The sequence below is a fragment of the Caretta caretta genome, chromosome 3 (assembly GCF_965140235.1).
Source record: "Caretta caretta isolate rCarCar2 chromosome 3, rCarCar1.hap1, whole genome shotgun sequence".
NCBI lineage: Eukaryota > Metazoa > Chordata > Testudines > Cheloniidae > Caretta > Caretta caretta.
The window spans coordinates 166,246,668-166,271,351 of record NC_134208.1 but is presented as its reverse complement, the minus strand read 5'-3'; the positions used below and the strand labels follow the sequence as shown (position 1 = coordinate 166,271,351).

The 24,684-nt window shown below is 41.1% G+C and overlaps 1 protein-coding gene across 3 annotated transcripts in view; it reads left to right on the top strand.

The window, feature by feature from the left end:
* The window catches only part of KCNK2 (potassium two pore domain channel subfamily K member 2), a 212,007-nt gene that overhangs the window by 76,011 nt on the left and 111,312 nt on the right, over nt 1-24,684 (top strand). For 2 of the 3 annotated variants that reach the window (XM_048843166.2, XM_048843168.2), the window contains one exon: nt 6,777-7,087. In XM_048843166.2, the coding sequence (XP_048699123.1) occupies nt 6,777-7,087 (311 nt within the window). Of the gene's footprint in view, nt 1-3,633; nt 4,489-6,776; nt 7,088-24,684 lie in introns of those variants that run through there. The other variant, XM_048843167.2, reaches the window with a different exon arrangement.

Below are 24,684 nucleotides of genomic sequence, written 5' to 3'. Positions count from 1 at the left end.
TTCTATGCATTTCAATGAATTTCCATTCCTGCTACACAGACGCTTCACTATGCTTATACCCCCCAACACACAGCCTGAATCCTATACCTAACACATAGCCCATGCTCTAAGGCCCTGATCCAACAAAACATTTAAGCATATGTGGAACTCTAAGTATGTGAATAGTCCCATCAAAGTCAAGGAATTTGTAAGGAAATGCATGGCATTTCAAGTACAAATCCTCTTCCAGGTTGCAAAAAGTCAAAAAATTCACTTCATAACCAGTACTTCAGCATCAGAGCTGCACTCCTGTTCACTGGGAGGAAGACGGTGCATAGATACGTATGCATGTAGCAAAACATGCCCAGATTCTTGCCCTGCCCTGCCCCTGATCCTGCCTCTCCTGTGTGGTTAGGCCTGGGATGCTGTGTTTCTGACAGGGGTGCCAAAACTCTGTCTTGCAGGGGGAGGGGAGTAGAATTTTCCCCGTAGTGAAATCCCACTGTGGTAATCCTTTGGGAACACAGAAATTATCAGTGACCAAATAAGTATTAAATACTGCACTGCAAGCCTATTATCAGGCTGAGCAGAGAAGGAATGGGAGAAGTTGCCACAAGCGAGCTGGGAGAGGGCTAAGGAAGAGTCACTAACTTCATACTTAATGCAGTTGCTCTTCATTAAGAGTGAAGGACTAGCCTTTCAGACAGGAAGTGCCCCCACACTTGAAGGGGAATAAAGGAAGTGCCCCCAAGAGACGGGGCTATTTTGGCAGTGAGGCCTTTTCCTGTTGCACTGGAACAACTCTGCTTACAGTGATGTATTTTTGTGAAACGATTTCCCTACAGATATGTTCTAGTCATATCTATATTTAGATCATCTATAGCTGTTCATAGTATGAATATGTTGTTTGTTTATCATGTAACTTTGACTCCTTCACCTGCACTCTTCCCATCCATCCATCTCTGTTGAATGTACTTTTAACATATCCCTCCTTTTGGGCAGCTTTCAGCAGCCACTGTATGTGATTAATTTTGCCATTCCAAACTCATGCCAGTAATATGTCCCCTGGCTCTCTCTGTAATTAACATGTAATAGACAAGTTTTGACATAACTTTCATGTACTGAATTACTTCCCTGTGTTGCGCACTTTAGAACTTCGGAGTTTGTGCAGATTCTCCTTTTAGAGTCTCCTGTTGTAACCCCTCCTATTATTTAATCCTGTCCATGTTGGTTGGTGGTATGTTTTGTCAGCAATGGGCTGTATTTGAGTGTGTTTCTTTAGTAAAGTTCAGAACTGCTACAATCCTGACACTTCAAACTGTTCAAATGTCAGCTTCAACTCTGAGGGCAAAATGGTCACACACAAATATTCAAACAATGTGCGGTGTAGGTTACAACAAACACATAGGAGGTCATGACTCTCCAGAATAGATGGAAGAGCTCTAGAAGGCCTCAAGAAAAGGAGTTCCTCTACACAACAATTTTTGTTGTACCACACCAATGGAAATGTTCTTTCTGGATTTCAAGAAGCATCTCTTAAAAATGCCACATCTGGTAGCATTAGCGCTGAGTGCACAGAAAGTGGGTGCCATGGCATATCTAGACTCCTTTCTAAGAAAGCAAAAACTTCAGTCAAGAATGTTACCAGTGATTGTCTCAGGTGGAAAATTATAGCTAATTAGTGTATGCAGTTGACACATTGATATTAATTTCCCAGAGACTGCTTCTCAGGTACCAGATTTATGGATACAATACAGTAATTCCTGGAGTGGAGTTTCTTTTGTTGTCAAAATAGTTTCTACCTGTTTCACAGAATGTATTGATTTAGGGCCTGATCCGAACCCATTGAAGCCATTGGAAGGTTTCCACTGATTTCATATTATGGGCAGTGGATCTGGCCCTGTTTGAGCACTTTGTAAGAACTCAGGAAAAAGAATCCCATCCAAAATATTTAGATAACTAAAGAAAGGCATGTGGTACTATTTTCCATAATATTCCTTACTGTCTCAGCGCTGCGTGGAAGAAAGTGTTCATGCTCGTTTTCCCATAGGGACTGGAAGGAATCCTATGAAATGATTATTTTCCACATGAAAAGAACAGAAAGTATTTGTACAGGCTTAGGGGTAGCAAACCTTTCAGGGGGAAGGTGAAAAGATGGTCGTGTTTTATGTATGAAATGTTCCAAGCTCTCAAGGAAGAGAGCTGGGTCATGTAAATAAGCAGTGACCACCAGGCTATCTGGATTCTCTACTAAAAGGGGACCTGATCCTGCAAACCTTTGCTTTCCTACATAGTATTAGAATCCAGTCCTGCAACTACTTAAGCTAGTGAGTAATTTTACTGGGGTGACAAGTCTGAGTAGAATACTTGCATGAATGAAATTACTTACATGTTTTGTATTGTTTCAAGATTATGCTCTTAAGGCAATGAAATGGTACTGTGTGATTTAAGCACAATTTGCAACTGGATTTTTTGGATTTGGCCCAATGTCTCTTATTACTCAACAACTGTTTTGCCAGGCCACAATGGTGGTGAGTGGTCTGCAAAGCTCAGACTGAAACAGCAGATGAGATTTAGAGTTATACTCTGAGTCTTGTAGAGACATGAAGGCCCCAGAGAAGACTGGCATGATGGATACTGCTGCAATCAGAGTTCTGGGGAACTCAATAATGTATCCATTTGTCCAATTTGTATTATGTCACTTTAATTGGGAGAGGCCTTAAAATAAGTCAGTTCAGTGATAGTGCTTCTGATTCAAGGAGGATTATAGCCTATAAACTATGGGAGGAATGCCATACTTCAGCAGTTTTAACGATACAGCCTTTGGCTTCAAATGTTTGTGACCCAAACCAATTTATTATTATTGCTTCTTGACTATTTGTATTTGTTCTGACTCTTTTTTTTTTTGGCCGGGGGAGGAAGGATGGCAGGTGGATGGTAGATATTTATTGCTGCATACTGGCAATACATTTTATCTTGAAGGGGCATTCACCTATTAACCACTTGTGAAATTGACCCAAGGGTAATGTCACAGCTGATAGATAACCAGGAGACCTAAGATCAGTCTGTGACAAACATAACAAAAATCTCAAGCCAAGGGCTAAAATCGCAGTGGAAGCAGAGTTTCTCCTTTACAGTGCCATTCAAACTGGAAGCAAGCAGAAGCTTGTGCATGGTATGGGAGAGGTACCAAGCGGTGACTCTGCTCCCAGGTGATAAACTCCTCCCGACAAAGTACCGACTCGGGAGGTTACAACGCAGATCTGCGGAGGAGGAAGAAATAGACGGGGTCCCCCGATGTGAGAGCTCGCTGCACTCAAACTTGCCCAAGTCTGGCCTGAGGGCTCTCTGCTCGCTACAGTGATATTTCGTCCGGTTCAAAAGTTCCCTTCTTGGGGAAGCTGTGGGAGGAAGATCCCCTGGGGGCCGTGGCGAAGACTAGGAGCAGGTCTTGTGTCTCAGTGGTGGGGGTGGCTGTTGGCTTTTCCTCCACCCCATTGCTCTCCCCTGGGGGCTCCCAAGTCAGCGCCCACCAGTTTGGGATTTATCTTTCCTGCGTGGACCGCTTTTCTTAACCTTCTTCTTCCCCCTTCATCCCTGCAGCATCTGCCTCAGCCTGGTCCTTGCGCTGCCGAGCGAAGGGGCCGGGTAGAAATGCCGGGCAGCTCATCGAGCTGAGAATGCAGCTGCCCCTGGCGCTGGAGCGGGGTAGAGGGAGGAAGGGGGAGACGCACCCAGCGGCTGGGATACACCGGGGGAAAGAGAATGAGGAGAGGAGCGGGCGCCCACGCACACACACACAGGCGGAGAGCAAGGGGACACACGCACACACACACAGTTCTCGAGGCGCGCAGCTGCACCCAGAGTCAGGCACCCCACGCCCAGTGCCCGAGACAAAGAGTGACAGAGCGGGGCACAGACACCGCCCGAGAACCGGGCCCCGGGGCTGAGATGCACACGGGAGAAAGCGGGGCCGAGGGGAGACAGGCCCCCGCCCACACTGACTGACAGCGGGACGCGGACACACACACACACACACACACAGACCGAAAGACACAGACACACTGAGATTGTGACAGACGCCTCAGGGACTGGCAGCCACACACCGAAAGAGGCTGATACGCACACCTGGCGCCTGAGCGAGTCACACACACAGGGTGATCACACACACACACAGTGATCTCACACACAGACAGGGCCATCACACACAGAGACAGGGTGATCACACACACGGCAATCACAGGGTGATTTCTCTCTCTCTCTCTCTCTCTCTCTCTCACACACACACACACACACCCCGTGATCGCGCACACCCCTCCAGTGACAGGGAGGACGCCAGGCTCCGCTCCGCGCGGAATCTGAGCTCAGCAGCAGCAAACCCGCCCTGGGTCTGGTCCTTTTCTCTCTCTCTCTCTCTCTCTTTCCATCTGGTCAAACGGCACCTACCCAAGCCCTGAAAAAATGCCTGCCCGTGAAGCGAGGAGAGGGCGCCGGGTCTGTAAATAAGAAGTGAGTACTGGCACAATGGCGTGTGTTTCTAGATCAAAGTCTGCCTGAATGCTGCATGCTCCCTCGCTTTCCCAATGCCTGCCTCCTCGCAGGGGGGACCCAGAGCTGCTCAGTCCCTCTCTTCTCCCCTTTCCTTCCTGCGCCTCCGTCCCGGATTTTGCAGGCTCGGTTAAACAGCCGCCTGCCTTTTGTTTCTAACACTTCTCCTTTGTCTAAGGTGGGTGTAGCTTCCCCTGTCCGGGAGGGTCAGGCTGGGCTCCGGGCTCCCGCCCGGACCGTTTCTCCAGCCAAACCCCGCTCTGCAAGGATGCCTTTTGCAAGGGCTTTAAACCCAGCGCATCCTTGCGAGCTTGCTGCTGGGGAGAGGAGTGAAGGATAGGGGCAGGGCCCGTTCTGGCTGGAGCGTCCACGTTTTGCCCCTCTCGGAAGTGTGAAAATGCCCTTGTCGACTGCATTATCCCATTTCCTGGCAAGGTGGATGGGTGTCAGCAGGGGGCTGGGAAAGTTGATGGGAGGGATGCAGAGCATCACTGGGTGGATCAGTTTAGGTCGCCTCGCAGCCATCCTGTTCTCCTTTGTTAGCTGCATTCAGCGGGCTTCAGGAGTGTAGCAGGAAAAGTGGGGGGCAGGTCTGCCCTTCTTCATGGTGCTAGGATTGTGTGTGTCTGGAAGTGTTGAAGCTAGGCAGAAAGAGGAGCAGTTTCCTAGTCTACAGCACGAGGCTTGGTGTAGCCTGAGGTGCCCCCAGTTTTGGGTTTGGACAGAGGGTCATGATAATGTAGTAGGAAAAATTCCGACTGGCAAGGGGAGTTCTGACTGAAAGGAAAATGTGATGGCGCTCCCGCCCCCTTCCCCCCCCATCACAAATCATATCAATCCCAGGAGAGAGCACAGCTTGAAAGAGCAGTTATTAAACCAGGTGTCCTTTCCAAATTTAGCCACACACATCAATTTTTGTACAGGGGCATATCAGTAGCCTCATACAGTATTCCATGCCCACTACACTTGAAGGGTATTTGCATTCTGGTCTGGTGCTCCCGGTTAGTTAGAACCAGATTCTAGTTTTCTAGGAGCTGAACAGTAACTATACCACAGCTGTGCCCCGAGTCACGAGCGGAGCTTTTTCATTTGGGGCTGCCTGTTCATCCTCTAACCCTCCCCCCCAGGGTTCAGGTCCACTGTATTAATTTCGTAGGTCTGCCTTTCTTCTGACCTGTATTGCACGTTTCTTTGAGAATGTGAGTTCCTGTAACCCTGTAGGTTAACCTCCAGCGGGTGCTCAAGAGAAGATCCTATCCATGTGGAAAATGACACTCCCTCCCTCCTCTGGGGCATGCCCAGCTTCCAGAGACCTGAGAGAGAGACTTTTGAATCTACATTTAGAAGTAGGCTATCCCCACAACAGCTGAAAGTGGTGTTGCAGCCATTCAAAATATATTAATCATTTTAAATATAGTATTGTTGCAATCTTCCCTCAGGAGACCTTTAAGTGTACTTGATGTGGATTATTTTTATCTAATTACTAGTGTAGTTAGGTGTAATCACATAAGTTATGGGTCTACTTGATAACACACTCAGGTGATCATTACTGTCCCAGTGGGTTTCTTGTAGCAGTAAACAATCAAATATCCTATAATAAGATGATTGACTTTTCCAGTAGGCATGCACATGTGTTCCTGGTATTTTCTAAAAGGTATTTTCAAAGTGTTAGGATTAATAATGGATTATTTTTATAGTTACCTGTGTGGGGGGAATTTGGAAGTGAACTGCAAATATTCTAATGAGTATCTGAATTCAGAGTTGAGGGTATGTAAGACTTAAGGAAAGAGTCCTGTTTTCCTGATAGTTTTTTAATGCTGAACTAAAATGTAGTCTGAGAAGCATATTAGCAATGCCTAAGATTATTCAAGATGTGAGGATGCGCTACTGAAAAATACCTTTTTATACTGATTTAAAGGAACACAAGAAAATAGGGAAAATAGTGCATGTTAGAACTACACTTGCAGAGTATTTATAGAGGACATATATATATATATAGTAAACAATGCAAGTGTGTATGCATGTGTGTGCATATAAATAGCATATTATTAGTCCTCGCAGTTGCTGAAACCAGTAATTCTATAGTAATATAACATGGTGTACAAGTGAAATGCATTTATAACACAGTTATCTATGAACTCTATTTTGAATTAATAGGATCTCTGTCACCTTCTGGCAAGAAGCGTGTACAGCTAAATACACCTCTGTCCAATGCTGTCAACGTTAACATTCTTTTTCTGTTTTATTAGTGGCGGCACCTGACTTGCTGGATCCCAAATCTGCTACTCAGAACTCCAAACCACGGCTATCATTTTCTACAAAACCCACAGTGCTCTCGTCACGGGAGGAATGTGATTCGGCTATTAATGTTATGAAATGGAAGACGGTCTCAACGATTTTTCTGGTGGTTGTTGTATATTTAATAATTGGAGCCACTGTCTTCAAAGCCCTGGAGCAGCCACATGAAACTTCCCAAAGAGCCACCATTGTGATTCAGAAGCAGACGTTTGTATCTGAGCATTCCTGTGTGAATGCATCGGAGCTCGATGAACTAATTCAGGTAATTCATGCAAAAAAGTAACTTGTTCCTATGTTTTAAAAGAATGAATTCTTCTATAGCAATGGTTCTCTAATAAATGGGACACTGCTGTATCAGCACGTGAGCTGCAAATGTAGCAAGAAGTCTAACTTAAGACAGAAAGGTTGGCAATAGCATTTTCAAATGAGGCTTCAGCTGAAAAGTCATTGCTGATTTTTTTATGTTCAGTGTGCATTATAGACAACTTTTAAATTGAATGTGCCTGTGCTAATTAAATGACTATTCATTAGCAATATGTATTATTTAATAGTTCACAGAGGAATGGGTGTATTGATTGAGCTAAGTTACTGGCTTTGTCAATATTGGGAAAGCAGAGCATGGCCAACCATTACCTTAAGAAAGTTCAGATTTATCATTACTTTAGCAAACAATTCTCTCTTTTAGCTGTACATTTCTTTCCACAGTTTCTTATTTTGAATACAGCAAAATAATATTAGCTAGCTATTTCCATTACAAATCTTGATTTTTTAATTTTTTTCCAACATTGAAAGGCTAAATCCTCAGCTAAATCAGTGTCACTCTGTTGAAGTCAGTTTACACCACTTGATGATCTGGCTCATCATAGTCTCTGGTGTTTCAAATTGCACCGTGAACTCAGGGGTTGTACCTTATAACTGGAGAATTGCAAATTTAGTACTTATATTTAAGAAAGGAAAAAAAGTGATCTGGGAAAGTACGGACCCATTAGTTTGGCCTCAATTGTATGCAAGGTCTTAGAACAAATTTTGAAAGTAGTTAAAGACATAGAGGTAAAAAAGGCAATTGGGATAAAATATGACATGTTTTTACAAAAAGTAGATCACTGAGAAGATAACTGATTTTCTAGACAAAGGAAATGCATTAGATGTAATCTGTAATCTGGATTTCAGTAAGGCGTTTGATACAGTTCCACAGGAGAAATTATTAGTTAAATTGGAGAAGATGGGGATTAATACAAGAATCGAAAGGTGGGTAGGGAACTGGATAAAAGGGAGACTACAACTGGTCATACTGAAAGGTGAACTGTCAGGCTGGAGGAGGTTACTAGTTGAGTTCCTCAGGAATCGTTCTTGGAACCAACCTTATGTAACATTTTCGTTAATGACCTTGGCACAAAAAGTGGGAATGAGCTAGTAAAATTTGTGGATGACACAAAATTGGGATGTATTGCCAATACAAAGAGGACTGGAATGTCATACAAGAAAATTTGGATGACTTTGAAAATTAGAGTAATAGAAATGGGATGAAATTTAATAGAACAAAGTGCAAGGTCATGCACTTGGGGACTAACAGGTAGAATTTTTGTTATAAGCTGTGGACGTATCAGTTGGAAGCAACAGAAGAGGAGAAAAACAGGAATGATGATGTGCTGTCAATATGATGCAGCTGTAAAAAAGGTTAATGCAATTCTAGGCTGCATCAGACGAGGTATTTCCAGTAGAGTTAGGGAAGTGTTAGTACTGTTATACAAGGCACTGATGAGACTACATCTGGAATACTGTGTGCAGATCTGGTCTCCCATGTTTAAGAAAGATGAAATCAAACTGGAACAGGTGCAGAGAAGAGTTATTAGGATGACCCAAGGCCTGGAGAAGCTATCTTACAAGAAGAGACTTGAGGAACTTGGCTTGTGTAACCTAACCAAATGAAGGCCGAGGGGAGATCCGATTGCTCTCTATAAATAAATCAGAGGGATAAACACCAGGGGGGGAGAGCAGTTATTTAAGTTAAGGGCAATATTGGCACAAGAACAAATGAGTATAAACTGGCCATCAATAAGTTTAGGCTTGAAATTAGATGAAGGTGTCTAACCATCAAAGTAGAGCCCTGCCGTGGGACTGGGATTCCATAGGACTCGCTGCTGTAATAGTGGGAGCGGGTAAAATGTTTTGTTACCGGTGGGATTGGGTGGGCAAAAAAATCAGACTATGGTATTTTGTGGGAAAACATTAAATCTCTCATCAGTTGGTCATAAATAGAATTTCAGCAGTGCAAAGCAAGTTTTTCTTTTTTAGTAAATAAAGGTTTTAATACTTAAATTTAAGTAAGAGATTGAAAGAGATTAATGTCTATTATAACAGGAGTTAAAGTGTTTTTTTACATGGTTAAAGCAAGATTTGTTTTATTATTTTAGTGGTAAAAATTGTGTCTGAATTCCATTTATATATATAACATATTAACCAACTGTGGTGAGGTGGGTTTTTTTGGTAGCACGGGGAAATCTGTCTCTGTTGTGGGATTTGCAGAATCTAAGGTTTTTGCAGATGGGAGTGGGATAAATATAAAAGAAACAATGCAGGAGCAGGTGGGAGTAGATATTTCAGGGCAGGATGGGAGCAAGATTAAAAAAATAGTCCCATGTAGGGCTTTACATCAGATGAGTGAAGTTTTGGAACATCTTTCCAACAGGAGTAGTGGGGGACAAAAATCCTGACTTGTTTCAAGACTGAGCTTGATAAATTCATGGAGGGGATGGTATGATGCGATTGCCTACAATGGCATGTGGCCCATCCGCAACTGCTATTAGCAAATATCTCCAGCAGCACTAGATGGGGAGGGCTATGAGTTACTAGAGACAATTCTTTCCCAGGTGTCTAGCTGATAGATCTTGTTCACATGCTCAGGGCCTAACTGATCACCATATTTGGGCTTGGAAAGGAATTTTCAAGATTGGCAGAGACCCTGGTTTGTTTGTTTTTTTGCCTTCCTCAGCAGCGTGCGGCCTGGTTCATCTGCTGGTTCGAACTAGAATAAATGGTGAATTCTCTGTAACATGAAGTTTTTAAATCATGATTTAAAGACTTCAGTAACTCAGCCAAAGGTTATGGGTTTATTAGAGGAGTGGGTGGGTGAGATTTCGTGGCCTGTGATGTACTGGAGGTCAGACTCGATGATCACGGTGGTCCCTTTTGGCTTTAAAGTCTCCCAGACACTTGTTTTACTGCAAATTTTTAAGGCAGAGGACTGATTTACCAAAGTTGTTTTTCAAGTATGTTATTTTTTTAAGTTAAATTGGTAAAACATGGAAAATTTTTATAGTTTGGGAATTTTATTTTTTAGTCAAGTTGGGTTCCAAAAATGGTAGCCTTTTAAAGTTATTGAAGCTATTCCTTTCTCCCTGCACCCTACAATACTTTTTTACTTTAGAGCAAGTTCTTGTTGTGAAGTGTCGTGGTGCTGAATTGTCACACATAGCTAGAGATAGTCCTTCCTGAACACAGCTGAGGTATGTTTGGCCTAAAAGTTGTGGGAAGATAATGCTATGCACCTTGTTAGGGTAAATGGAAGACTTCGTACCCCACTGCTGTCAACCTAGTACCTTTGAACAGATACTAAATTACTGAAGAAAATAACCTGGCTTTTCTGAGTATGTCTGATTCTTAATACAATTTTTATATAGCATTTCTTCAGTTCTGATTACTCTATGTGAATACAAAAATAATGAGTGTGATGAAGAAAAAGTAGTCACATCAGTGTGAATGATACTTTAGAAATCCTCTAAAGGATATATGTCTGAAAATAATGCATACTACAGTATTAGGTAGCTGTAATGGTTACCAACCTTTGGTAACTAACATCAATGGTTAGTTGTATGTGAAGAAAATTACAGAACATACACATTACAATATTCTCTTTAGTCTTTACCTTTACTTCAAACTATAGTGAAACACTAAACTTTTGATTTTGAATTTAGTGCTCTAGATATTCACTCTGATTTGTCACTAGCCAGAGCTCGGACAACTTATGATGCAAGGGTCTTCCAATCCAGATCAGTTCTGACCTGCATAATTTGGTTATCCTAGTTCTGGGACAGTCCTGAGCATCAGAAGTTTCTAATTGGGGTCAATCCTACTAAATTGTGAAGTGGTTTGGTGATATGAACATACCAGGAGGACTAGATTGAGAGCACAAATTCAGCCTAGAAAGGATTTAAATTTGTGTTTACCCAGAAAAAATTCACTAGCCTAATAGTGTCCATCTAGTTTCTCTTTTTCCTAATAAAAGCTTCTCTTTGCCATGTGACTTGTGTCAAGGTTCCTTCCCACTCTGAACTCTAGGGTACAGATGCGGGGACCTGCATGAAAGACCCCCTTAGCTTATTCTTACCAGCTTAGGTTAAAAACTTCCACAAGGTACAAACTTTGCCTTGTCCTTGAACCCTATGCTGCCACCACCAAGCGTGTTAAACAAAGAACAGGGAAAGAGCCCACTTGGAGACGTCTTCCCCCCAAAATATTCCCCCTAGTCCTACACCTCCTTTCCTGGGGAAGGCTTGATAAAAATCCTCACCAATTTGCATAGGTGAACACAGACCCAAACCCTTGGATCTTAAGAACAATGAAAAAGCAATCAGGATCTTAAAAGAAGAATTTTAATTAAAGAAAAATTAAAGAAATTAAAGAAAAAGTAAAAGAATCACCTCTGTAAAATCAGGATGGTAAATACCTTACAGGGTAATCAGATTCAAAACACAGAGAATCCCTCTAGGCAAAAACTTAAGTTACAAAAAGACACAGAAACAGGAATATACATTCCATTCAGGACAGCTTATTTACCAGCCATTTAAACAAAAGGAAATCTAATGCATTTCTAGCTAGATTACTTACTAACAAGTTCTAATACTCCATTCCTGTTCTGTTCCTGGCAAAAGCATCACACAGACAGACAGACCCTTTGTTCCCCTCCCCTCCCACCCGCCCTCCAGCTTTGAAAGTATCTTGTCTCGTCACTGATCGTTTTGGTCAGGTGCCAGCGAGGTTATTTTAGCTTCTTAACCCTTTACAGGTGAAAGGGTTTTGCCTCTGGCCAGGAGGGATTTTATAGTTCTGTATACAGAAAGGTGGTTACCCTTCCCTTTATATTTATGACAACTTGTTATAATACAATATAATGCACTCAGGCCACGGTATCAGAAAATATCCAAAATACCCCACAGCAGTTCTTTTGTGTTAACAAGACTGTATTAATGCCAACTATTCAGCACCCACAGTTTCCTTGGCTGGCTTGAATTCCTGGAAGACTGTCTTTTTACAGTTTCATGGGAGGGTATGGATCACTCCAGGGTACTGAGTGTGAATGTATTCCACTTTTCTATATGTTTTGATATGAAGCACGAGAAAATGGACAAATGTTATTCAGTTTAGGATATATAAAAGGCTAATGAAATGGGACACTCTCACCTTTTTGGTGAAATAGCTGCCTAAGAACAATGAACTGGCTTTTGCTAACAAATGTTAGGGGTGGGAGGGAGGGTCAGCCCAGTCCAGTGGTATCACTCCTGCTTTGGCAGAGAGACGGATTTAATCATAGAATCATAGACTTTAAGGTCAGAAGGGACCATTATGATCATCTACTCTGACCTTCTGCACAATGCAGGCCACGGAATCTCACCCACCAACTCCTATAACAAACCCCTAACTTATGTCTGACCTATTGAAGTCCTCAAATCATGGTTTAAAGACTTCAAGGTGCAGAGAATTCTCCAGCAAGTGACCCATGCCCCACGCTGCAGAGGAAGGCGAAAACCCTCCAGGGCCTCTGCCAATCTGCCCTGGGGGAAAATTCCTTCCCGACCCCAAATATGGTGATCAGCTAAACCCTGAGTATGTGGGCAAGACTCACCAGCCAGACACCCAGGAAAGAATTCTCTGTAGTAACTCAGATCCCACCCCATCTAACATCCCATCACAGGCCATTGGGCATATCTACCGCTAGTAGTCAAAGATCAATTAATTGCCATCAATTAATTTTTCCATCTCTAACTTCCATGATCCAGTGCTGCAAACCATCTTAAGTGGAAACCATGCCAGTTGTCTGCTCTGTATCCTGTAATATAAACCTGTCTGAGATGAAGTACAGCAATATGTGACCCTCGGTGCTGAATCAAGATGCATAACGATTTTTGAGATATTGCCTAAGTCCTGAAGGCATAAAACATGCACAACCATAGGCACAATGGCTCTGCAGTCAGTGGGGTTAGGGTTCAAACACTGGATGCCAACTTTCGGTGCCATTTTAGGCCAGTCTAACGTAAATCAATATTACAGGTAATATCACCTGGTACACCATATGTTGTGCATGGCAACAATCAAGTTGGCAATGTACAGCAGCATGTGATGGGATGTGTGCCTTTTAGAGGGGAGCTTGCTATTATACTTTATACTACCTTTTAGTGGTCCCTATAGGAAGAGGCACAAAAAAAGCCAGACAGCTGTTCATTTTTTAGATTAAAACCTAGGGTTTCAAAGTTTCAGTTGAGAGGGTCTTTAAAAGGGACTCAGCTATTATCAGGAGAGAAAAAGATGGGTTTGCTGAAGTCAGGATGGAGAGCTCTAGGGATGCAAGATCTGTCTTGCTTATGTTTTGTTCAGTTTTTTTAAATCTTGTTTAGAGTTTGCAGACTACTAAACTGCATGAAGGGAATGTGGCCAGATACTTTGCTGCTGTGTCGTTTTTTGGCTGAACAAAAGCTCTGTAAATAACCTGAGAGGTGTTTTTGTTGTTGTTGCTCAGTCTGAGCATCTTGCGTTGTGTGGTAGGGCCAACTTAACAAAGAATTGCCATACAACAGAATAAAAGTGTTCTCTAGCAACTGGTATACAAAGAACTACAGGAATCAGAGATAGAAAAAATCTATTTAGATCTAGTGTAGGATTGTTCCCTATAGTATACCAGCTGCTGAAAATTTGAAAATGTTTGAGGCAGTTTGCAATCTCAGATGCAAAGTATCTGGTAGAATCCCCTCCTGTACTTGTGCACACATGCTCAGTAACAGAGTTTTGAAGACATTCGACAATACACATCTCTAATGATCAGCCAATTTTTGGCCAATCCTCAGGTGAAACTATAGTATCATTATATATATATATATATATATATATATATATATACACACACACACAGTATTATTATAGTATCATTTTATATATATATACACACACACACTTTTTTTGGTTGCTTTCGTTAATATGTTGAGTTCTTGCTCCACACAGACAATAAATGGAAGTGCAGAATGTCTGTCTGTGGGGAAAGGTGAGTCCGACTGAATTGTGTAGTCAACAACTTCCTAGCATTGTCAGTATTCTTATTTTATATCCAGTATTCTATACCCTACAGAATATATACCTCTCAGAATATAAAAATGAGAATGTTCAACACACTTGTCTATTGGGGAAAAATGGATTGGCTTCCCAGCCCATAGGTTGCTTCCTTACTCTAGAGTTATTCCTAAGAGAGAATGAAGTCAGCACTGCAATGTATTTTGGGATGCCTGAGTAGAGTGAGAACTTGGCAATAAGAGCTCTACTTTGTCATCTCCTGCCAAAGAGAAAATTGATTAGAGAAATGAGAAGAACTTTTTATTTAAATGCTACCCAATTAAGTGAAGCTCAGCTTCTAAGGTAGGCCCTTATAAAATAAAACCCAACAAAATCTGTTTATATTCAACGGAAAAGTAATATAACACATAAGCATTAAAATGTTGTAAATAAAAGAAATGTCATCCCTTGGTTAAAATACCTTAGACTGGTGTGTCCCAACAAGTGGGGTGTGAGCCAAAGCGGATTGCCCAGGGCTGACTGCTGGGTTGCTTCATAGCGGTGAGGAACAATCAATCTGTATGAATCCTAGGAGCCAGCTAGAGTGAAAAAAGATATTTTGCTCATTCCTTCCTCCCTGTTGCATTCTGCCATCTCCTCTACTGCCTTATGCCTGAACAGAGCACAGTGTTAAGGTGCCTATTGGAGCCTGCACAGACTGAAATAATATTGCAGAGAAGTGTCAACTGCTCCAGTTATCTCAGTATGTTAACGCTGAAACCTACAGATTACACTTTCACTAAATGTACCTTAAGACTTAAAGCTACAGATCTCAGTAATGTTAATGACTATATTTCACTGCTGATTCTTTTAGCATACACATCCTACACATGTGCTTATCCCACATCACAAACTGGTAGGGAATGTAATATCAAAATAAACAACACGGGGGTCAAAGGCACTGAGTGTAGTATTAATTTTCTTATTTAATTCAGGAAAAACCTACTTTTTAAAATGTAAATGAAGATGCCACAGAGTCTCGTCTGCTGCACCAAAGTGCCCCTGTAGTGAAGGACTCTGCCACAGAATTTTAAATCCAGCTTGCTCCGAAGTATGCAGGTTCTTCCTGAAAACTGAGTTCCTACAAAATATGAGTTCATGTTTTTAGAAATATTTTGTGAATCACCTGGATGTATCTAACCTGAGTGACTATGACCCCATTCCCACAAGGTGATCTGTATGGTGTTCCCCATGAGATCCACCTCCGCAGATTAGCTTGCAAGGCTAGGGTCCCTGTCATCATATTTCCATAACCTATGTCTGTTTTCACCCTAACCTTGTGTTGGTTAAAATCTCCCTTGTCTATGCATTCACCATTTAGACTGTGAACTCTTTTAGGTAGGAATCTGTCTTCTCTTTGTCTTCTGAGAAAAGCCTCTTATGATTGTGGGTGTTATAAAAATAACTGGAGCTGCATTTCTTGTGCCTTAACTTTCATCATAACTGCTTCCTATGTGATTAATTTCCTCTTTAAAAATATTTAACACTTTAAACACTTATTTTAGCTCTTTTTACTCTTTTTTGTAACTAGATGTAACTAGAATATATTTTTCACTACACTGCACCTCTCCTTTAATTGACTTTCTGTTCCATGCATAAAATGTTTCACATCTTGTCTCTTAGTCCCAGGAAACCAATGCTGTTGCATTTTCTGAAGGGTGTTCTTTAATTTTAGCCAGTAGGCTCCTTCAGATGCAACCTCTCAGATTCAATAGAAAACTATTATGCAGTTAAAATGATTAAGTAGGATTTCTTGTTTCTCTTCCAGGTATTAAAAAGCTTAAAACGCTTCTTGCTGTGTCATTTCTGGAGCTATCATAATATGTCCCTCACTGAGACACAGGGTTTGTGTAGGTCCTGAAATATACTTTGTAAATCTGAGATTCATAAGCTTGATTTATTAAAATTAGATCATTTATTTTAACCACAAAATTAAGGGCACCATTTCTGTGGGATATTCTATTTTGCACAGCTACCATGCAGGCAGTTTTCTTTTTCCAGGGGATTTAAGGTGGGTGGTTGTTAACATTGATAGCCCCACACCACACAAAACAACACACCGTGCTCTGGCTGGTTCCCAGCTTGCAAGCAGCAGGTGTTAGGCTTGAAAACCTTGAAAGACCTTGTCTGTAAAAAACTGATGCTGCAGGATATTCTTTTGGCAATTCGAACTGCAGTTGCATCAGTTTTTTTATATACAAGGCCATTCTGGAGCACTTGAGAACTGAAGATCATAAGGAAGTGCAAATATCAAGGGTACATATAACTTCTTTGTTGAGTGTTGGGAACAGTTTGAGGTGTCTCACTTAAGGCAGTTCACACATGGAAGCCCCAGGTACTGGACTTTGTGCCTCCACCTCCATGCATGCCCTGCCAGTCAAAGCACTTCAGCTCATTCTTAACTGTAACCATATGAGTTGTCCCACCTTGTTGAATTGTGGCCTATTTCTATTTTTCTCCTCTTGTTTCCCCACCTTCTTGTGTTCCCTAATTTCCATGCAGGTGCCTCTCCCTTTCCTAGATCCTGTCTACTCCATTCTTGCTAAAAATAAATTTCTGGATGCTATTATCTGCTTCATTCCATAGTCAAGCATGCCATCTCTGCCTGTATCCCTGATGCACAACACCGTAGCGTAGAGGAATCTGCATTATGGACTTGATCTGCTGTAAAAGATCCCTGTCAACAGTCTGGTCCAGTCCCTATTTCAGAACGGACCACCAGTCTATTCTGAGGGGATCCATCTGCTGAATCCAACATGCTGCTAAACTTCCTGTGTCTAGGTAGTGCCTCATGACTATTCCTAGCATTGGTCCCTTGTTTATGTACTGCCAGGAACCACAAGCTACTTTTGATTGCTGAGAAATCAGTGGGAACAAAACAGTATGTTTTCTGTATTTAATCAGAAAGATATTTTAAGATGGTTTCACTTTTATCTCTGGATAGATAGTCAAGGATTTAACTACTCAGCCGGACTAGTGCAGTGCTAGAATAGAGCTGTATTGTTTCTAGTTGAAACAATACCAGTTTGTTTCTGATGAGTACTCATGATTATGTACTACATCGTTTCATAAAAGCATAGTAGCTAAAGCAGACAAATGCAAATATTCACTGCTTGCATTCAATACTACTTGCTCCATTTTTGCCTTACTGAAGACACTGATTAGGTGGAACTCTGGAACTAGGACAGTTGTCTTGTTTTTGTACAGGGGGAACTTGCTGCTTTAGAAGGCTGAAACTTTGTCTCTAGTTTTAGCTGTCTATTCACACAGTTGTGTATGGTAGGCTATCAGGCAAACCTGAGACAGCCTCTAGATACAGATTCCTATATGATCCCAATGTGTTGCAGTATGAAAAGGACAAATTAATGACTGTGCAATGTATTAGTAAGAAAAAAGTTTCTAAAATTACTGTATAAAGGGAATTCATAGGAACCTATTCCTTATCATCCATGTCTGTATAGAAGATGCAGCGAAACCCATAGTGCTGTTGCCTTACATGAACTGGGGGAACCTTAAACTGATCCTGAGCCAGTGCAAGTTAGTAGAGGCCAACACTCCTCAGGCAATTTCCCAGCAGGATCTTATTCATATGGCTATTCATATTGCCCGTGGAATGAACTATTTAGCCAGAAGGGAGGTCACTCACAAAGACCTGGCTACTAGAAACTGGGTCATTGATGATTCACTTCAGGTTAAGATTACTTACAATGCGCTATCCCGAGACCTATTTCCCATGGATTATCATTATCTGGGAGATAATGAAAGCAGGCCAGTGTGGTGGATGGCTCCTCAAAGCTTTGTTAACAATGAATTTTCCAGTGCTAGTGATGTGTGGGCATTTGGAGTAACACTGTGGGAGTGGATGACTTTGGGGAAGATTCCGTATGTGGATATTGACCCTTTTGAGATGGCTGCATAGCTAAAGGATGGATACAGAGTGGATACTGAATTTAAAAGAGTATTCAAAGTTGACAGTGCTTTGTTTTTGGCACTGCTCGTATTTCAAGTAGAAAAGCTACAGACTGAGTTTTCAGGCAAAAATTCAAAAAGTTCCTCAGTGACTTAGGAGCCTAAGTCTCAGTTTCAAAAGTTATATTGGCACTTAGGAGCTCGGCAACTCACGTAGGCTGCTAAGGTGGTTATACTGCTTTTGAAAATGGGCATTAGGGTCCTAAGTCACTTAGACACTTTGGAAAATTTTACCTCAATTCTCTTTACTGCCAAGAAATAGAACACAATGTAACCATGAAAAAAAGAATTAAAGAACAGTAAGTTGTGAACAAACTATTCTGAATACTATTACTGTATTTATTAATTATTATTATTTTATTATTTTATATTATGGTAGCACATAGAAGCCTTCAACCAGTCTCATTGTGCTAGGCACTGCACACAGACATAATAAACAGAGAGTCCCTGGCTCAATGAGTTTACAGTCTCGCGGCACCATATGATGAGACCATAACAGATGGATAAACAAATAAATTGAGGGGGATAAGGTAACCAGAGAAACAATCCTAACTAGCTCAATAAGTGGAAGTGTCAGCACACCAATGGCCTAGCTACTGTTGAGTGGTTTATAGGCAGTGCAGCAGAGGTGAGTTTTAAGTCAGAATTTGAATTATGGTAACACAGAAAAAATAATTTAGTCTACTAATCTGATCACATTTTACAATTTATAGTAGTAAAGTTAAGTCCGGGAACCGTCCTGTTAAAATCTTGTAAACCATCTCAAGAGGCTGAATGGAATAAATTGGAGTCAGTGATGATAAAAGTACAGATTATACAGAATTTCCATGATTCTAACTTTTTCAGGCTAAAGGAAAGTGATACAGCACCGCTAGAGATACACAGACTTAATTACACCACGGGATAAGTAGGGCTGCGCCAATGAAGGACAAAGTTGACAGGAAAAAAAAAATTGTAAGTAAAGATGGCAGTGTCATGCCAAACTTGTGACAAATGAAATGACTATGCTTTCACTGTTATTACAGCAAGGCAGCAGTCAAGGGGAAAGGCAGAAGACTGACAAAATAAAATGGAAAACAGAATCAAAGATAAATAGGCATTGGCAATAAATATCTTGCAATTTGTATATTAAGGGTGAAATTCTGGCCCCAGTGAAATCAACAGAAGTTTTATACTATTATTTTAAGTCAGTGATTCTCATATTGTCAGCCATTGCTCCCTTGGGGAGCCACAAATGGTTCATGGGGGAGCCCCTGTTGTTTGGGAATAAAAAAAGTCCTGTCTAAAGAAACAGTTGCTCCTCACAGAGCCATAGGAGCATCTTATATTGTAGCCATGCAAAGTGCAGAATGCAAACAGGCATGTACCATAGCAAGACCCTTCTACTTCCAGCAATAGTAGATGTATAGAATTATGATTAGCAAGCTCACAGCCATGAAAACCATTCCTATGTCACATAATGCCATCTGTCAATGCACTGATGGATGACCTTGCAGAAAATGTCCAGGATAGACCAAGCTGATAGACCAAGGAAAGAAGAGTCAATATTTTGCACTGCACCTTGATGAATCCACACACATAGCCAATATGGCTAAGCTTCTATGTTATGAGAGATTTGTCACAGCTGGTCCAATAGTTGAAGAACTTCTATTTTGCGAAGAAATCCCAACTCAAACAACCACTGAGCAAATATTCAAGATCCAATTCATAGCAGAGGAAAGTCTCAACTGGGCTATATAAGTGGGGTTTTGCACTGACGAGGCAGCAGCTATGACCAGAAAGACCAGTGGAGGTTCAGCACAAATAAAGTGGCATCGGCATCAGTCTGGATACACAGCATAATTCAATGCCAAGCTTTGGCATCAAAAAAAGTTGCAACCTGAAGTACATGAGGCCCTTAAAATTGTTATTAAAAGGGTTAATTTTGTACAATCCCAGGCAATACACACACATTGTTTTAGTATGCCGTGTGACTAGATGAGCTCTGAGCCCACTCACAGGGAGGTCTGGTGGTGGGGCTGTGGGAAAGTGTTACAACCCTCTTTGAATTGCATAATGAAATGAGGATTTCTCCCTTGGGAAAACAGACTTTCCAGATTACACATGTAATGTGGACTTCTTGATTTACGTAATGGACGTATTTGGCTAATTGAATGCACTGAACCTAACACTTCAAGGTGGAAGTACAAATATACCAGATTTAAAAGAGAAGAGCAAGGGATTCATGAAGAAACGTTGTCTTTGGTGATATCACATTGAAAAGGGAATTATTGAGATGTTTCCAATGTTATCAGACTTTTTAAAAGAACAAAGTGAAAGTAATCAAAATGTCATTAAAGACCAAAGATTAACTAATTTTTCTGTCTTGTATTCCCATTTTGATTAATATTTTCTTGGCGTTGAACATTAATCTCCGGATACTGATTGGATTCTGAACCCGTTCTCGGTAATTGTTGACTCCATTCCAACATTAAGTATCCTGGCTCAAGAAAGTCTCTTAGAATTATCAAGTAATCATACACTGAAGACCAAGTTTTCAAATCGAGCAAACCAGGAATTCTGGATTTTTGTTAGAGTAGAATACAGAGAGCTCAGTAATGAAGCTATGAAAATGCTGCTTCTGTGAGTCTGGATTTTCAGCAATGATTTCTGTGAAAATTAAACAGAGAAATAGCTTAAACTTGGAAACTGACTTATGTCTGGTGCTATCAGAGATTCAACCAATTGTGCAACTATGAAGTTTGAACCAGGCCCATCCTTGTTGGTAAAATCTTAGGCTGTGTCCAAACATGCCACAAATCCATATTTTCAAATTGTAGTTTGAAAAAACCTGGATTAGATTGGCTTCTATCATTAAGCATACATCATATAGTTGAAAAAAGTCACAAAACTGTCTAAACTTTAGTGTGCCTCTTGACTCTAGTCTCTTGAACTATTGAATCTGGTTTCTTGAGTCAGTAAAAATATTGTATTTTGTTCTGAGGAGCCAAAATATCTCTAAGTACTAAAAGGTTTGGGAACCATGGTTCTAGGTAACTTTGTGGTCAGTAGGGCAGACACATTAAAAAGAGAGATGTCGAAGACTATATTGGATGCTTTGAACCACATTCCCAGTTCTGAAATGTAGGGAACTATGTGGATTTATATCAACTGGAGATATTATTATTTATTATTTATATTACTGTAGCACTGAGGAGCCTTAGTCGTGGACCAGGACCTCATTGTGCTAGACTGTGTACAAACACAGAACACAAAACGATGATGCCTGACCCAAAGAGCTTACAATTTATGTCCGACAGCTGGAGACAGACAGACAGACAGACAGATGTGGAAGGACAAGGAAACAATACTGGTCTGCATCACAGGCCGTGGTCTTTGCATACCGACAGCCTAAAACAGTCAGGTTTTTTGTAGGCATCACAGCAAAGGAGAGTTTTGAGGAGGGATTTGAAGGTGGATAATCATGGAGCTTTGCGGAGGTTTACAGAGAGCTCCTTCCAAGCGTGAAGGGCAGCACTGGAGAAAGCACAAAACTGTTTGTTTTAAAATTTAACAAGTGCATAATGGAGACTGGCATCTCTTGTCCCTTTGTGACTAAAAACATCTTCAAGTTGTACCCTTTTGACCAAGGGAGAGATCTCTTGATGTGGTCATCAACTGCAGTGTACCATAGGTATGACATTGATAGTGTTAATGTATCCTCATATTTTACAGATGAACAGACCTTATATATAAGAGAGAATGATGTACAGTAAAAAGTGCAGAAAACATTTTGCCTCTATCACATTAGAAAGGTCAGTCTTGGTAAAACTGCTTAAAAACATGTGCATTGCTCTGTACAGTGTTACTGCAATACAAAAGAACCACAACACTTCATGGATAGTCCCATAAAAGTGTATTGATCTCCTGCTTTACCACATCACATACACACTAGGAAGTATGTTCCCATTTCCAGGTGCAGGGATTTATGATCAAAACCCTTTCACATTGAAGTGAAACCATGCTGCACCCCGAAGTGTGGTCTGAATGTAGTACAGCAAAATTTCCAAGAGCAAAAGGACTATTTGTATAGTACTATTATTGCATAACTAAATTAGTATAACAGATCTTTTTGGCATGTTGCTTAAAATAGTTTGTCTTTTTACACTAACATTTAAACAGTGATCAATACCAGGTTCACTCATTACTGTTAACTGATGTAGAATGTGCTAATGTACGCAAGGCCGTGTTGTCCAGATCCAATCCAACAGTGAATTCTGAATTTTGTTTACTCGATATATTTACAATCTGAACTATAGCTATTTTAAAAAGGGACAAAAAAGGTGGACCTGGGGAATTATAGACCAATCCGCCTAACTTTGCTACCTAGAGAGAGACTGGAACAAATTGCTAAACAGTCAGTTTGTAAGTATCTAGAGGATAATAAGGTGATAAGTAATAGTCAACATGCATTTGTTCAGAACAAATAATTCCAAACCAATCTAATTTCCTTGTTTGACAGGGTAACTGGCTTAGTGGACGGGGGGAAGCAGTAGACATATTATAGCTTGACTTTAGAAAGGTTTGACACAGTTCCACATATGTAGTGTAGTTGTACCCATGTCAATCCCAGGATATTAGAGAGACAAGGTGGGTGAGGTAATGTCTGTTATTGGACCAAGTTCTGTTGATGAGATTCCCACATGACATTCTCAAAAGCAAACTAACGAAATATAGGCTAGATGAAATTAATATAAGGTGGGTGCACAACTGGTTGAAAAACTCTCCTCAAAGAGTAGTTATCAATGGTTCAGTGTCAGACTTGGAGGACACATCAAGTGAAGTCCCACAGTCATTTTCATTAACGACTTGGATGTTGGAGTAGAGAATATGCTTATAAAATTTGTGAATGACACCAACTTGGGAGGGGTTGCAAGCACTTTGGAGGACAGAATTAAAATTCAAAATGATCTTGATAAACTGGAGAATTGGTCTGAGATCAATAAGTTGAAATTCAATAAAGACAAGTGCAAAATACTTCACTGAGGAAGGAAAAATCAAATGCACAACTTCAAAATAGGAAATAACTGGCTAGGCAGTAGTACTGCAGAAAAGAATCTGGGGGTTATGGTGGACCACAAATTGAATGTGAATCAATAGCATGATCTTGCAAAAAAGGCAAATGTCATTCTGGAATGTATTCATAGGAGTGTCGTAGGTAAGATATGGGAGGTAATTGTTCTGCTCTACTTAGCACTGGTGAGGCCTCAGCAGGAGCACTGCGTCCAGTTTTTGGCACCACACTGTAAGAAAGATATGGACAAATTCAAGAGACAGTCCAGAGGACAGCAACAAAAACGATAAAAGATTTAGAAAACATGACCTATGAGGATAGGTTGAAAGAACTGGGCATGTTTAGTCTGAAGAAGAGAAGGCTGAGGGGAGACCTAATAACAGTCTTCAAATATGTAAAGAGGACTGTGAAAATTGCTTACCATGTCTTCCAATGGTGGGACAAGACAATTAGTTTGCAGCAACGGAGATTTAGGTTAGATACTAGGAAAAACTTTCTAACTGTAAGGGTAATTAAGCTCTTCAGTAGGCTTCCAAGGGAGCTTGTGGAATCCCTGTAATTGGTGGTTTTTAATAATAGGTTAGACAAACACCTGTCAGGGACGGTCTAGGTCTACTCAGTGCAGGGGGCTGAGTTAGGTGACCTTTTGAGGTCCCTTCCAGCCCTACATTTCTGTGATTCTATATGTATGCCCTAACCCCATAAATATAATATTAAGTCACAGTAGTTTATATGTCTTCTGAGCACTGTCAGTAAGCATATATACAATTTACAGATACTGGACCTGATTCTTCTCTCTCACCAATTTTTACACTAGTGTAACTCTGATTTACACCAGTATTAGGCAAGAAGACAATCCTGCCCCTTATCTTCATTTAAGGGCCTTCCATTTCTTATTTTAAAAATGTGATGATTGGGGTTAATAATTAAGCACTGTGTAAGAGCTAGACATTATTATTTCTATGTGTTACTATTTAATAATAATAGTATGTCACCTCTTTTAAAATATGCTAGTCTCTTTGGGGGATGGGAGGTGAGGGAAGAGGAGGTTAAGGTTTCCTGGGATTCCCTGTTCCTATACTGGGGTTAAAGCACTTCTCTCTGATCTAGAGTTGGGGAGAGCTGTGGCCTTGCAATCCACTGGAGTTCTGATCTCAGCTCCAACCCAGAGCAGTAGCCGCAATCACCCTGACTTCTCACTGTGGCGCTGTGAGAGGGGAGGAGAGCTGTGCCTGTACACAACCTGTCTTTCAGTAGCATGGGGGAAGAGATTCCTTGCCTTGAGGCTGGGCGCAGAAAGCCTGCAGCTCTGCTTTCACCCCCTGGTGCTCCATATTACAAACACCTAGTCTTGTTGTCTGAGCGGTCAGTATGCAGCTGCTCACAGGAGCGGGTGCTTGTGAAATGAAACACCCTGATGGGGAAAGCATACTAGAGTTAAGTTATGAATAGGCATCCAA